The sequence below is a fragment of the Aptenodytes patagonicus genome, chromosome 2 (assembly GCF_965638725.1).
Source record: "Aptenodytes patagonicus chromosome 2, bAptPat1.pri.cur, whole genome shotgun sequence".
Lineage (NCBI taxonomy): Eukaryota > Metazoa > Chordata > Aves > Sphenisciformes > Spheniscidae > Aptenodytes > Aptenodytes patagonicus.
In genome coordinates this window covers 25,794,346-25,808,598 of record NC_134950.1, presented here as the reverse complement: position 1 = coordinate 25,808,598, position 14,253 = coordinate 25,794,346, and the positions used below count along the sequence as shown (strand labels likewise).

General features: G+C 37.9%; 1 protein-coding gene across 2 annotated transcripts in view; it reads left to right on the top strand.

Moving 5' to 3' along the window:
- Positions 1-13,593, top strand: part of PTDSS1 (phosphatidylserine synthase 1) — a 32,433-nt gene extending 18,840 nt beyond the window's left edge. The window contains exons 8-13 of one of the 2 annotated variants that reach the window (XM_076329379.1): positions 628-740; positions 2,281-2,346; positions 6,665-6,764; positions 7,939-8,007; positions 8,538-8,607; positions 10,163-13,593. In XM_076329379.1, the coding sequence (XP_076185494.1) occupies positions 628-740; positions 2,281-2,346; positions 6,665-6,764; positions 7,939-8,007; positions 8,538-8,607; positions 10,163-10,272 (528 nt within the window). In that variant the 3' untranslated portion in view covers positions 10,273-13,593. Of the gene's footprint in view, positions 1-627; positions 741-2,280; positions 2,347-6,664; positions 6,765-7,938; positions 8,008-8,537; positions 8,608-10,159 lie in introns of both variants that reach the window. The other variant, XM_076329378.1, reaches the window with a different exon arrangement.
- The last annotated feature ends 660 nt before the right edge of the window (positions 13,594-14,253 follow it).

The window sequence follows — 14,253 nt, the reverse complement described above, 5'->3', positions numbered from 1 at the left end:
AGGAGTGTAATTACAGAATCTGTAGAAAAAAACAAATGTTACAGATTTGCTGTACTGGCCATCAGATCGCTCTTTGCAATTGATACAGTTTTAAAAACTGCTAGACAGTGGGGTTTTGGGGTGTGGTGAGGTTTGGTTTTTTTGTTTTGGTTTTGTTCTGTGTGGTTTTTTTTCAGGGTTTTTTTTTTTTTAATGCGCTGAATTTAGTTTTTAAAAGGAGAACCAGAAGTGTTTGATATACTTTTTTTTTTTTAATATGATCTCTTCTACTCCTCTACCAAATTTGCCTCAGCCATTCATACCTGATTTAGGATATGAAAGTTATCAGAAGACCTCTGCAGTGTGAATTAGTGTCTGGTCTCTTAATGGGTTTCTGGAAAGAGAGCAAGTACTTTCATAGAGGTGTCTAGGGGAGAATTCTTTTGTTTTACTAGTATATTCCTTGCTTGTCCTAGAGCAGGAATCTTAAACTCTTTAAATCCTCAATCTACCCAGCAGGGCTATAGTAGAGCATAAATAGTTTTCCTTCCGTGTTTTAGTTTCCATATTCATCTTTGCACATTTTCTGTAGCAACTCATTAAGAGTTACGCAAGTTGAACACTATTAACTAACTTTTTTTTTCCTAGCTGACTGAGTTGAACACATTCTTTTTGAAACATATCTTTGTGTTCCAAGCAAGCCACCCTTTAAGCTGGGGGAGAATTCTCTTCATAGGAATCATTACAGCACCCACTGTAAGGTAATTTTGTTGCCATGGTGTTTTTTCTTCAGTTTGAAGTAGCTTGACTTCTAGGCACCCAAGAACTGCATATAGTTTGTGAATAAGTACAGCACATTTCAAGAAACTTATGCTTTTGCCACCATGAAAAGCAAAACAATCACTACTTTTCAATAAAGTGTGTTTTTTGACAAGTAAATTATTAAGGTAAAATGTATATAAACATCTGTGTTTCCATAGGGATGCAGAACCAGTCTGTTCCATCTTCTGTTTGTATAGCATCTCCCTGTTATGTGAGTTAGCTGCATATGTTCTCCTTGAGGACTGCATGTGAAAGTATCCAAGTTGATGAGTCAGATGCTCACAAAAGTGTAGATGAGGAAAAATAAGAGCTGTTCGTTTTTCTAACTGAGCTCCTTATTCTGTTTGTCTACAGGAAGTATTAGCATGTTATAAGAAAAGCTAGAGCATTACCATATTCTGAATAACAGAACAGTATATATGCAGTGTTAACAGTTGTATAGAAACATTAACCTTCTTGTAGTCATGCACACTATTTCACATTGTTAGCAGAGTCCCCTTAATTTTTTTTTTCCTGTGACATAGCTGGAGGTAGACAGAATGCACGCAGTTCGGAAGTTAGAGGCAGGGAATTTCCCATTCATGAGTAAAGTGACATTACCTTGGACAGTTAAATGGCAGCCATGCATTGGTTTATTCCTAAAATACAGCTGTTAGTGTCTCAAGTTATGTGCAGTGATTTCACACTGTTAGTTAAATCACCTTAAACATCCTATAAGCTCCTGTATAGGTGAGCTTTTAAGTATTTTTATGGCACTTGCCAACCTGTAGAAGTCTTTATTCTTAAACAATCCTTGTATTGTTGGATTAATAACACTTGTCTTTCCCATCTGTCAGTGGAAATCAGAGACAGAGACTGAGAAAAGGCACTTTGGTTCCACTTCCTTGGAATTCCCCTCTCTAAACTCTTAAAATTTAGAAGCATAAAGAACAGAGCAGAATGGTCTCCAGACTGTTTTCAAAACAGTGAGAAATTCTACTCTGTTCTTGAGAGGAAAACACGCCAGTGGTTAGAGCACTCACCCAGGATATGGAATAGCCATATGCAGTTTCTTTCAAGATCGAAACCCACATCTTTCAAGAAAATGCAATTGTTAATAAATTAAAGACAAACTGTGGAAGAAGTGGGGGATTCTCTTAATTCTTTCGAAGCTGTTGCACTTTGCCTAAAAGAATTGGAGGTTCAGTGGAGAGGCAGAAGACAAATATGTAGCTTTGTTAGCCTACTAGTTTGGGTACTTTCCCAGTCCTTGCTCTCAGGATTGTTTTCTGTGTTGTTTCAAGCTATTCGATGTATGTGATAATCTGTCCTACTAGAATTGAAGCCATCTGGTAGACATCCAGCATGATTGCATGTGATTTTAACCATCAGCACTTCATTTTCAGTATAGATAAATTTGTAACATAAACTTGTTTTTTAAATGTAAATACTCTGGGGACTTTCAACTTCACTGAAGAATTTTCTTGTTTCCCTTCTCAGGCAATACTATGCGTACCTCACAGATACACAGTGCAAGAGGGTGGGAACTCAGTGCTGGGTGTTCGGGTAAGTGTTCTTGCTACATTCTTGAAACACTTGGACAAGTGTTAAGTATGAGTCCAGCACAGGAACAGGCTTTGCATGAGGCCAGTCCTTGTCTTGTGGTGTTTTCAGTATAAAGAACAGTATGGAGAGATTTTCTTTTTTTTGCAAGTTCAGAGGAAAGGAAAATTCTGGATTTGGAGGTAGAACATGGGAAGTGATGGAATGAGTAAGGAGAAGAACAGAAGGAAGAACTAGAAACTGCTGGATAAAGCTAGGCTCCTTCAAAGTAGCATTGGCCTTGCTGCCCATATTCTCAGTCAGGTGAGAAGGATAAAGCTTTTGCCTCTACCACTTGCCTGTCATCAGAGCAATGTTTACCTGGCCATGAAGGTGGGCATTGCTGCTGTTAGTGGAATCACAACAGAAGACAGTGAAACAAGCCACAGTTATCAATTATTTCTATTCTGTTCTCAAAGAGGGAAAAGAGTAACGCTATGAACAATGGTTACCTTGGCTACAATGTCTTTCAACATGTCTCTTGGAGGAGACCTTTAAATGAAGGGTTTGCATGATTAGTTCTGGTGAGAACTTCCTTCTCTAGATGGCTTGACTAAAATGTACTGTTCTGGAAACCTAAACCATATGCTATTGTAGCGTTGTAAAAGCTTCTTGTAAATAAGCAGCATCATAGTGTCCCTTTTGATTTATGACTTGGAAGCTTACAAATGGGAAAACATAAAAGATCCTAAATCATGTCTTAAAGAAAAAAAATATAGTATGTATTTTAAGAAACTATTCAAGAAGCTAATTTCTGATGGCAATGATTTTGAATTAAAACAGCCATTTCATTCTGTTTGTCAAGATTAGTGTATGTCTTATTTCCAGAATTTTCTGAACCATTTTCATGTTTAGTAGAAGAATCTATTACTGTTTTAAATTGGAATAGCATTTCAGTGAGCCATAACATACTCAGATCTAATTTAGAGACAGTGCTCTGGCAAACTTATCTCACCTTTACTGTTAGTCTCAGGGATGTTACAGAGTTTTAGGAACAGTGCTGGGCTGGAAGGCATGTTTCCAGGTGCACTACACCACTGTAAAGAATATCCCTTTCTCAACATTTAATTGAGATGAGAGCAGACTGTGCTGCAATGTAATTAAAGGGATTTCTACCCTTGTTTTAAATGTACCCTGGAGAACATGACACATGTCTCCTTGGGTTTGGCTGGGCTTAAATATTCACCTCTTTCACTGACTTATCACCTTCCTGGATGGATCTATTACTGTCTTCAACTCATGACCGTAACATCCAATGGACGTAAAAAAAGTAGTAACTCTGTTCTTGTTTAGTTTTACTGGTGCTGAGCAGAAGTTGATAATATTTTCTGTAAGCCTAAACCTCCTTACTTAGTGAGGATCCCCCTCCTCCAAACATGCATTATGATTCCTAAAGAGATTCTGTAACGTACACAGTCCTTAAAAAGGCATTGGATTTTTTTTAATGATCATGGCAGAGTAACCTGTCTTTCTGGGTTTGGTATGGATGGTGCTTTAGTACTGAAGATAGCTAATTAATCACACCGTTAATATGACTACTTAATTTACAATTAGAATCAAATAACCTTGCTCTGTTTGTGCATAAACATCTTAGTAGTTACAGATCAACTGTATTAATATTTCGGACATATGCATTTGAATACAGACATGTTACTGAAATCTGCATTTAAATGATTTAGGAGTTGAGATGTTTATATGAAAAAGGAAATTTTCTCAACTGTAGATGATAATTTTGGAGTTCTATAGAAGACATTTTAAACAATTTTACAATTTTGGGGGAAGAATTTTCAAGTTCTGCATTATGAAGAAAGATAGATGAACTTGTGTTTCATCCAAGAGAAAGAATGTAAACATATTATTTTGCAAACTGAAGGGAAATATGATGCTGAATGTTTGCCTTCTGGCTCTGAAAAATTTTTAAGGATTACAGAAATCATCATCCTTGGTTCAAAGCTCTCACTGAACACATTAATGTAATATATTTGGGCATCTATTTATTGACATATCTCTTTATGATCACATAACAAGAACTGCAATAGAATATTCATCTACAGTCCTATCTAATTGTGGGAAATGTGCATGGAGTAAGTATTCTCCTTGATACTGCTTGCTTCTGTAATCTGCTAGAAAAAACAGAGCAACACTAGGAGTTCCTGGTTTTTGTAGGAAAAGCAGCACTCTTACAGTAATTCAACTATCCAGAATATAATTTCTGAAGCAATTAAAAGCAAGTATATAAAATATTCATGTCTGTGGTGATCAAGACACACTTCTAAAGGCACAAATTGAATTTGTAACAGCCTAACCATGGGAATAATTAAAATTGGTGCCTTGCATTAGTATGAAACTGTGTTCTTTGCAACTTGACATATACTGTAGCATCACTCTCGACAGATGGACAGTAAGTGATGTAAGGCATGAACAAGGCCAGTGCAACAGGTCTGCTGGAAATTGCACCATTTTCATTAAGATGAAGCCTTTCAAAAAGGAGTATCTGTTAGGATGTTACAAGACCATTTTGATTGAATAAAACCTTACAGTGTCTTTAGTTCTATTGAGTATTCTCATCACGCTTCAGTAGGACACTAACACCTTTCACTGTTACATTCTTCTGTCTCTTGATTTACCACTTCTTTAACTGTAATAGCTGTCCTATTGTACAATGCACTTCACCCAAGTATTCTTGACAAGAATAATGGAAAGAATGTATAAATGCAGCACAAACAGCTGTATCACTTTTGGAGTCCTTGTTGAGAATAGCCTGTTGTTTTGTTTATACCTTCAAGTATATCATACCCTCATATGTTTGTTTTCCTGATGATGGTCTTTCTGTTCCCACTGCTGTAGTTCAGTTTAACTATTTTTTAATCTGCAGCTGGATCAGTAAGAATAATATAAAACCAAGAAAGAAAAATAGTTGGTGACCCAACAGAGTAACACTGCTCTCAAGTTTTTACTAATATGCACCTCATTAATTTGCAGTATTGGTCGGTTAGGTGTTACTTCCACAATTCTAAGTTTTGGCCCCACTCATCCTGCCACAAGTCACATTAGATGGTACAGAGAAAGCTGTAACTTATTTGCACCAGGACCACCTCTGCAATACCAGTGGTTAAGTCATGCACACATCTTTCCTCCCTCTTTCATGGAGGGAGCTGGGTCCTGTCTGCCAGGCAGTAGAGCTGGTTTTGGCAGCTCCCTGGTTGTGGAGGGTGCTGGTAGGGAATGTGTCCTGCAATGTCGAGCTTGGAAGACCGGAACACTTGACCTGATGTTAAGTGTGCCTGCACACGTTTGAGGAGGAGTGTTCATGCATGTGCTCATATACAACCTCAAAGTCACTATTGAACAAGTTAAGTATTAAACTTTTATAAATTTAATAGTTTTCTTCATGATTTGCTTCAGCTTGAGAAGAGTCAATTTTCTACACTTTTGCTGCACCAGTCACGTTTCTACACTTGTGTTTGTTAAAAAGAGGTAATTTTGTATCCAGGACCTACACAAGCTAAATATATTTCTATGGCAAGTGATGGAAGGTTTGGATTCATAACACCTTGTTCCACACCAAGTGATGGACAAGCTTCCATAGCTTTGAGCCTGAAAAGATGTAAACATCTGGTAACGTGTAGAGAGCTGGAGATACTTGTTTTGATTCCTATAACGCCAGAGAGGAAAGTAAATATTGCAATTTTTCCTCTTGCATTTCTCCCCAAATCCTCTGATACTGTAATGTGGACCCTGAGTTTACACATAAACCAGAGCAAATTCTCAGAGAATTTGAAATGTTGTTTCATGTTAATTTTCTCATTAAAATCTATCTGGAGCAAGCAAAGTAGCCTATTTAGAATTGTAGTAATTTTATATCCAGCAGAGAAATACTCAAAGCACAGTTCTAGTTCACCCAGCAGGGAGTCTGTTGGTTCTTCAGCATGGAAAATAAATTTATATTTGGTGAGGGCTGAAGCACAATGGTAGTAGGTATAAACAGAAATTCTCTGCTATTGGTGCACACACTCCTGCTTGTTCCCTGGAGAAGCAGAGACTCGTGGAATTGTGAACTGCCATACTTTTTGTATGCTATTTATGCTGAAGAAAAGTATAGAAAGAAAAACAAATTTCCCAAGGAATTTCAGTTAATGGTGGTGTTGGGGAGGTGTGTGCTCACTAGAGAGTAGTGCTTGTTTAGAGCCAACAGTCTGGGGTCTGGGTTGTGAATGTGTGAGTTAAATCCTTAGTGTTTGTAACCAATTTCCCCCCCCCCCCCTCTTTCATTTACCCACAGGGTTATTGCTTTCCTTGAAGCTATTGTGTGCATAAAGTTTGGACAGGATCTTTTTTCCAAAACACAAATACTGTATGTTGTGTTTTGGCTTCTCTGTGTGGTAAGTGAGATTTCTCATGTGAAACATAAAGCATGGCAAAAACATCGAAAGCATCTAAATAGCTTCCTCTCTGGAACATTGGCAGCAGGGACTCATTGTGGAGGAATGCTGGTAAAGAGCTTTGGGCATGTCCTAGGAAAAGCAAATGTGAGATCATTTGGAACACACTTTGAAAGGACTAGAATAACTTTTTTTCTTATTTCTTGACATAGCAGAATATAGGCACCTTACCAGTGCTTAACAATGAAACAAACACTAGTTATAGGGCTTTTTATCTTTATGAGAGAAAATGTCAGTTCGATTGAGGCTAACTATGGAGGTGCTTTCTATAGTGCCCACTGGAAAGGAACGGGAGTTAATGAATAGCATTAATAAGTAATGCATGTTGTTTCACACTCAAGTCTTACAACTACATAAACAACCCTGCTTTATCAGGCAAATCACTCTCACTCATGCTGCAACTTTTGGTACTTCAGCGTGATTACTGCAATGCAGCATGAAATGCCCATTTTATAACAGTAAGTGGATGTTTGTCTTGCCAGACTTGTAACTCTGATGCCAAACACATTTTTAATGGTCAGTGAAAAATAAGGCATTTATAACGAGCTGACAGATAAATACTTCTTCCTTCTATCTGGGAACACAGTTTGAACAGGTGATAGGGAGTCAGAATTTATTGTTCTCTTATTTACTATGATGACTTTATTCCTGAAACTTCAGAGAAGAAAAGTATTGAATTGCTTCCTGGATCAGAGCACCACAAAACCAAACATGTAATCCCGCCTGAAGCATGGGGCAGGGAGAAGAATTCTTTTTCTCCCAGACTGGTTGTTCTTGATAATATATCTACAAGTGCCTACCAACTGCCTTTGTATGATGACTGTAGAGGGTGAGGACAAAAAGCATACTGACCAGTGTATCCTGCATGTATGTGGGTGATCTGTGTGTATTCTCATGCTCCCATTGAGAATTGGTCTGCATACCCCATGGTGGCAGAATGTTTATGTACCTTGAAGCACAAGTCTTACTCATCCTGACAAAAGATGCAGAGAGAAACAGAGCATTAAAGTCTCTAAATGCGGAATCTCCAGGGACTCTGAGACCTTGAACCAGCAAGGAATTTGGAAAAAGTTTTACAGATTATCTTTTCTTTTTCTTCTCTTTCCTTGTTTAGGCCTTTACAACTTTCCTGTGTTTATATGGTATGGTTTGGTACGCAGAATACTACGGCCACCGAGAAAAGGTACGTTATTAGGAAGCCTGTTTTTGTTTTATACCGGAGTTAAAACTGCAATGCTCCTAGATATTAGAATTCTTTACCAGAGCTAGTATAAGTGGGTGTGAGGGGGGATGGTCCCAGAGTCTAACTGAAGTCAATAGAAAGAACTCTGAATTCAGCGGGCCTTGGACAGATCCCAAATTACACTGTGGTTTCTAAAGAATGCTGTCCTCTTAGTTACTCAAAATGAGGCTGTAATTTTAGCAAAGTATTCAGGGATGAATGGTTAGCTAATGTTCCCATTGTACAGGTGGAATGCTAGGGGAATATTAAGAATACTTGGTTACACAACAGGTCATGTGACAAGGGGTGAGTTCTTATTGTGTCATCTATGTTGTACCTTCTAACTAGGAAGGGAAAAGTCCCAAGTACTGGCTGAATGTTTTATGACGACTTCTGCCACAGTTTAAATTCACAAGTCTAATCGCAAACAGGAGAAGTGCTCATCACAAGAACCAGCATCCCAATGACATGTGTCCTTCTTGTTTTTGCAGACCTTATCAGAAAGTGAAGACAGCCCATACAGTCCAGATGCTTCCTGGCTTCATTCTAAATTCACCAGAGGTACTGGCACTTTTGCACCTATATTCTTGAAGTGGTAGTATTAAGGCTTAGCATTAGGAAATGAGGCTTGAGAAACTTACCTTGGAGACAACTGGACTTATTTAAACATCCCTGCAGGAATTATACAGAAAAATCATCTGCAAAGCGGTTTGGCTTTACTGCCTTTTTTCTTCTAACTCTTGGAAATGTATTTATTTTTTAATGAAGCAACTGATTTTTTTCTGCCTTTATTCCAGGCCATTCTTGTAGGTTTAGGGCTTTATGCATTTCATAACTGTTGTGGACAGGTTTTCTCTCTGAACATTGTATGTTTGATTTGAAACATATGAATGTGAATTGTGCTTTTATTCCTGCTTGTTAAGAAACAGTCAAGAATGTGCTCTGGAGCTTTGTGTTCTTACTGGCTAGTCAACGCAGTGCTCATGATCATAAACAGCTTTGTCCTAAGCAAAGGCAGCCTCCTTCTCTGACTTCTTTCCCTACACTAGAGGTCAGTTAAGTTACCTGCCTCCTCTGTTAACTCTTTAGTGTGGTCTTGCTTATTGAACAAATACCAAGATTCACACCTGGAAGTTATCTCTGTCAGAGTTTATGCTCCAGGTGTTTGTATTACTAAAAATATTTCTTATTTATCATATTATCATATTAATATCATCAGATTTCTTATTTATCATATCACTCTTACTGAAAGAGTGGTTAAACATTGGACCAGGCTGCCCAGGGAAGTGGTGGAGTCCCCATCCCTGGAAGTATTTAAAAGACGTGTAGATGAGGCGCTTGGGGACATGGTTTAGTGGGCATGGTGGTGTTGGGTTGACGGTTGGACTCGATGATCTTAGAGGTCTTTTCCAACCTTAATGATTCTATGTTTGAAAAGCACCTACAGCAGACTTTCTTGATAGTTCATACATGATTTTTCTGGGTGCTGATATTAATTTACTCTCAGTTTAGTAAACTTGTGGATTTTTATATTTTGGAGAAAAATTGCTTCCACTCAAAATGTTTTTCCCATTTATATATGCCGGAGAAATCTGGCCAAGCAAATCTTTCTCTGACTTTGTTACTTCATTAATTACAAACTTCAGCCTTTTTCATGTTTTGCTCTTGAATTCTTATTTCAGTCCCCATTGTCTCCCTCTGCTTTCTCAGCGCCAAATACGGTCTGCGATATGAAAGACTGAAAACAAGAAATGTACTCTTACGAGGATCTGTGACCTCGCTTACATAGTTCTTAATTTCTGATAGTAGTACCTGCCAGTAATAAAAATGTGGAGGTTTAATTATTGATGTCGTTTAAAATGGAGGATGTTTCACCACTATATTCTGCTATAGCAAACTTCTGAATTTTTTTGGAGGAGGAAGAATTTTACAGAAGTCTTAAGAATTGCTTTTTTAAAAAACTAGGCCGCTAGATGGAGTACGAGTATCAATCGTATTAGCCTGAAATAATACATACTGTAAACACTATAGCTCTAGAAAGCCTTACTGTCTTCTAGACAAGAGCTTGACAATGTCAAGATACGCATTTAGTCAAAAAATATTTATTTCTCAGCAGGTGCTGACAATAGTCCACCAAAACATTCAGTCAATAGTGAAAGCCATTCATCTAGAAGGAGGAATCGGCACTCCAAATCAAAAGTAACGAATGGAATCGGCAAGAAGTAAGAATGGTCTCTGAAGATATCCTACAGTGTGACCAGAGGTGACAAAGAAAATCAGACCTGAATTGGCTCTGAATTTCCAAATGGAAGATTGATTTTTAAATTTAAAAGTTAAAGAAAGGAGGTGTTGAAGGAAAGGATGATCAAGATGGAGCCGCCAGCGTGTAGTGCAAATCATTGCCTGCTGACACTTGCCATTCACGGATTTAAATCTAGTTTCTTCAGTGTGTGGCACCAAAAGCTAATGAAGAGTATGCTGGAAAGAAAAGTAATTTTGTCATAGCAGGTACACCCTGTTTTGTGTTCAGGTGTTACAAGTGCATTTTTAATATCTTAGTTGAGGACTTAAACACAAAGGTTAGTAAACTGATAATCAGTTGGCATAGTTGGTTGGATTTTTTTGTTTTGCTTTGTTTTACTGTGTTTTTGTTGTTTTCTAGAAGAGTGTGCAATCCTTTGACTAAAAGCAACTCTGCCCTTCTTTCTCAGTCTCACACTAAACTTTTCTGTACAACAGTTAGTAAGTATTTAAAATTTCCATACTTGTATCCATCTGCTTGCTTTTATGTAAAGGCTCTTTAGACCTGGTGACAGGGTTTTACCAGCAAATAAATGGGTCCAGGTTTCTTGTAAAGAATGTGAAACTGATCTTCAAACATGGTTCTTTTGTTGCGCATTGTCCTTCTGCTTGGTTGTTACACATTCGATTTCTTTTATGTTTTTAAAATACTTAGATAAAAGCCTGTTGCAAAGTAGAGGGCCGTGCCTCCTGCCCTCAGAGACAGATTTCATGTCACTTAGTTGTTTTTCCTCCTTTACTGCAGCGTATTTTGCACCTTCAAGTGCAAATATGTCACTTTTTCAGCTGTGACACATTGTGTACAATGTTCCTTCCCACTCCCCTCTAATTTGCCTCTGCCTCAGCTGGAACCAGAAATCCCAGTGTCTTCAGACTGATATCAGAAACTGTTTTGAAGGCTCTGATGCCCTACTAAGCCTGGTGATAAGGCAGTTTTTTGCTGAAGCCGAGTTGCTTACTACTTCCATAAACATAATTATTTGTGAAAGCTTGCTGTAGTCTTTGGTGTCTGAGAGGCAGTATGATATTACTATGATATACCCCATTGCTTTGGTATTTCCTATCATGCAGTCAGATACCCAACAGCAAAGTCACTCTTTCTTGCAAGGTGGGGTTTTTTTGTGTGGTTTGTTTTTGTTTTGTTTTGTTTTTTTAATGTATTAATTCTGACATCCAGCAAAGTGGATAATTCGCCAGCAGTGAACATAATGATTAAGTCAAGAGGTAAACAATCAAGAGCAATCAGTTCCTGTATTACGTTATCAAAATGTTTTTGTGCCAATTAGATTTTGGGATTCATGGGGTTCAGAGGGGTAGATAGCTTAAGCAAGGATAAGTAATACCCATTTAGTCACTTAGTCTTCATAAGAAAATGGGATTTCCTTTTTCTTTGAATAATGTTACTGTGATTTGCCACAGGCTAAGTACTGAAAAAAAGAATGCAGCAGAGACTTTATACAAGTGTATGATACTGTAAATAGAAAAAAGTATCCTGTGTAATCCATTAATTCCTATGTGCCACAGATTATTGATGTTTTCAATGCACTTAAGTGTTGCTGCTGAACTCCTCGGAAGCCCTTAATTTCCCACCCCCCTTTTCAATCAAACATAAAGTGTACAACTTGGGAAGTAACATAGTAGAAGCTGCTATATCATCATTGCTACAGTGACATTAAATGTTACATGAGAAAAAATGTTAGGAAGACTTCCAGGCTTTCCTACAACTACTTGGTTTCCATTCATACTATAGCAATTCCATGTATTGCCTCCTTATTCGTAATGTACTACATACTGATGAATGTATTTGTAGATTTCTTTGGATACTGAGACTTGTTACTTTTTTATTTTCTTGGTTAATAACTCAGTCTGTGTAAGACTGAAGAATGGCATTGTAAATTTTCTATCGATTCGATACCAAAGCAAGAGATTGGAAGCCTAACGGTTTAGATATATTAAGTACTGTGGTTTTCAAAGATGAGAGCTTGTTTTGTACTTGCAAGGAGTATACACACCAACTATGTATACAAAGCTTACGTGTGTAAGCAGATGCTGAAGTACAATATCTACTTGCCTGTGGGGACAAGCACACATTTTGTAAATGCAGACCTGGTGCTCACACTGCTGAACTGCACCCTAAAGGTATTGGAAAGGCAAATACGAAGTGTCATCTTGTTGGAAGCTGACTTCTGTATACTATTACAACAGCTTGGCCTTGAAGAAATGTTGTTTGACAACAACTTTAAAAATATTTCCCATGAAGCCTTTTCACTTTAATTTTTTTGTGTTTGGTTGGGCTTTTTTATGGTGTGGTTTTTTTTTTTTACTGCTTTAAAAGAGGGATGGCTAGGGAGAGGGGAAACTTAAGTAAACTATTCTAGTGCTGCTTGGAAAATGGCACTTTGTGTCCTCTGTCAGCAGTTCTGGCTGGAATTCATGTGTTCTCACAAGTCCTCCACTGACTGACAACTGCGCCCCATCATTTTGGATGTGAACTTTGCACTGTCAGGCATTGGAAAGGTGCTTTTGATCACTGCTGTAAAATTAGTGATCTCAATTTTATCATTTACTGCGCTATTGCTGAATTCTGTATGTATATAACACCTACAATGACAAATCACTGAGCTGTTTAGCAGCAAGCATCCATGTATGAGTTCTGCTGCTTGAACAGTATTTTGTAACAGTCATAGATGCACTGTCCTGTTTTCAACTACTTGTTCTGTCACAGCCTCTCATTCCTACTTTCCTGCTTCTGATGTTCTTTCCTTTCTTTGTCCTCTAGTGATCTCCCCTGCTGCTGTGGAGAGATCTGAATTGGCCCTCCAGAGGCTGTCCATCAATGATGTCAGTCATTGAAGGGAGGCTAATTCGGGGCAGCGTGGTGTAAGCAGAGGGTAGTGGCAAGAACTTTAAGTAGTGGATTAAATAAAAATGGAAAGTTTTAAAATGCAGGTATATAGTGAACCAGAGCTAGCCTTGAGTACTGGACTCCAGTATTAAAGTTGCTGCATAGATCATACACATCTAATTAAATATTTGGGGTGTGATTTCAACCAGTGCTTTTGTTACTCTTCTGTGAAGATCATCATTTGATGTTCCAGCTGTTAAAACTTTAATATTTTTTACTTTGTTATCACAAGAGGACACAGATGTTACCATGTATTTAATAGTTTTTGAATAGAGTTGCTCTGTATTAATTGCAAAGTATTGTATTTTGCAATAACTCAGTAAATCAACCCATGTCACCAGTATGTGTGTTTGTCTGTACCTGCAAGGCATAGGAAATGATTACATACTGCCTTTAGAAGCTATTACATTTTATTCTATGCAATTGCATGCTGACAAATGCAGTGGTTCCTGAGCAGCCTACAGTACACACTAAGGTTTTGCTGCATTTTATTATTTTGTAACAGCAGATCTGATAATATGAACAGTTACATTATGCCTTCTGAAGTTTCTGTAGTATACAGGATAAGTCTTGTCTTAATTATTCTTTTTGGATTTGTTTTACTATTGGATGGGAGAGCCGAGTTGCAAGATGGTCTCATGACAGACCTTCAAAGAAGAAATGAGACTTCCTGTAGAAGAACTGTAAGACAGGCTGTCGGCAAGTAAACTTCTGCCAGTATAAAGGTGTCATTGAGTATCAGAAACACTTTGACTTCCACTGCTGCCATAGTTTCCACAACAGCAATTTCCAGTTAGTTTTATACCTAAAACCTATTGTGAGCTGTTGATTGCTCCTCTGCTGTCGGCACTAGCCTGATGTCTAGTGCGTAAAGAAGCATGGCTTTCCCTTCCTTCCTCAGTTCCTTCTCTCCACAGGCATTGAATACAGGGACTTTCTGCCTTGCTGGGAAGGGCTTTTTTTCAATATGACTTATCTTTTTGAATACTGATTTATAGAGA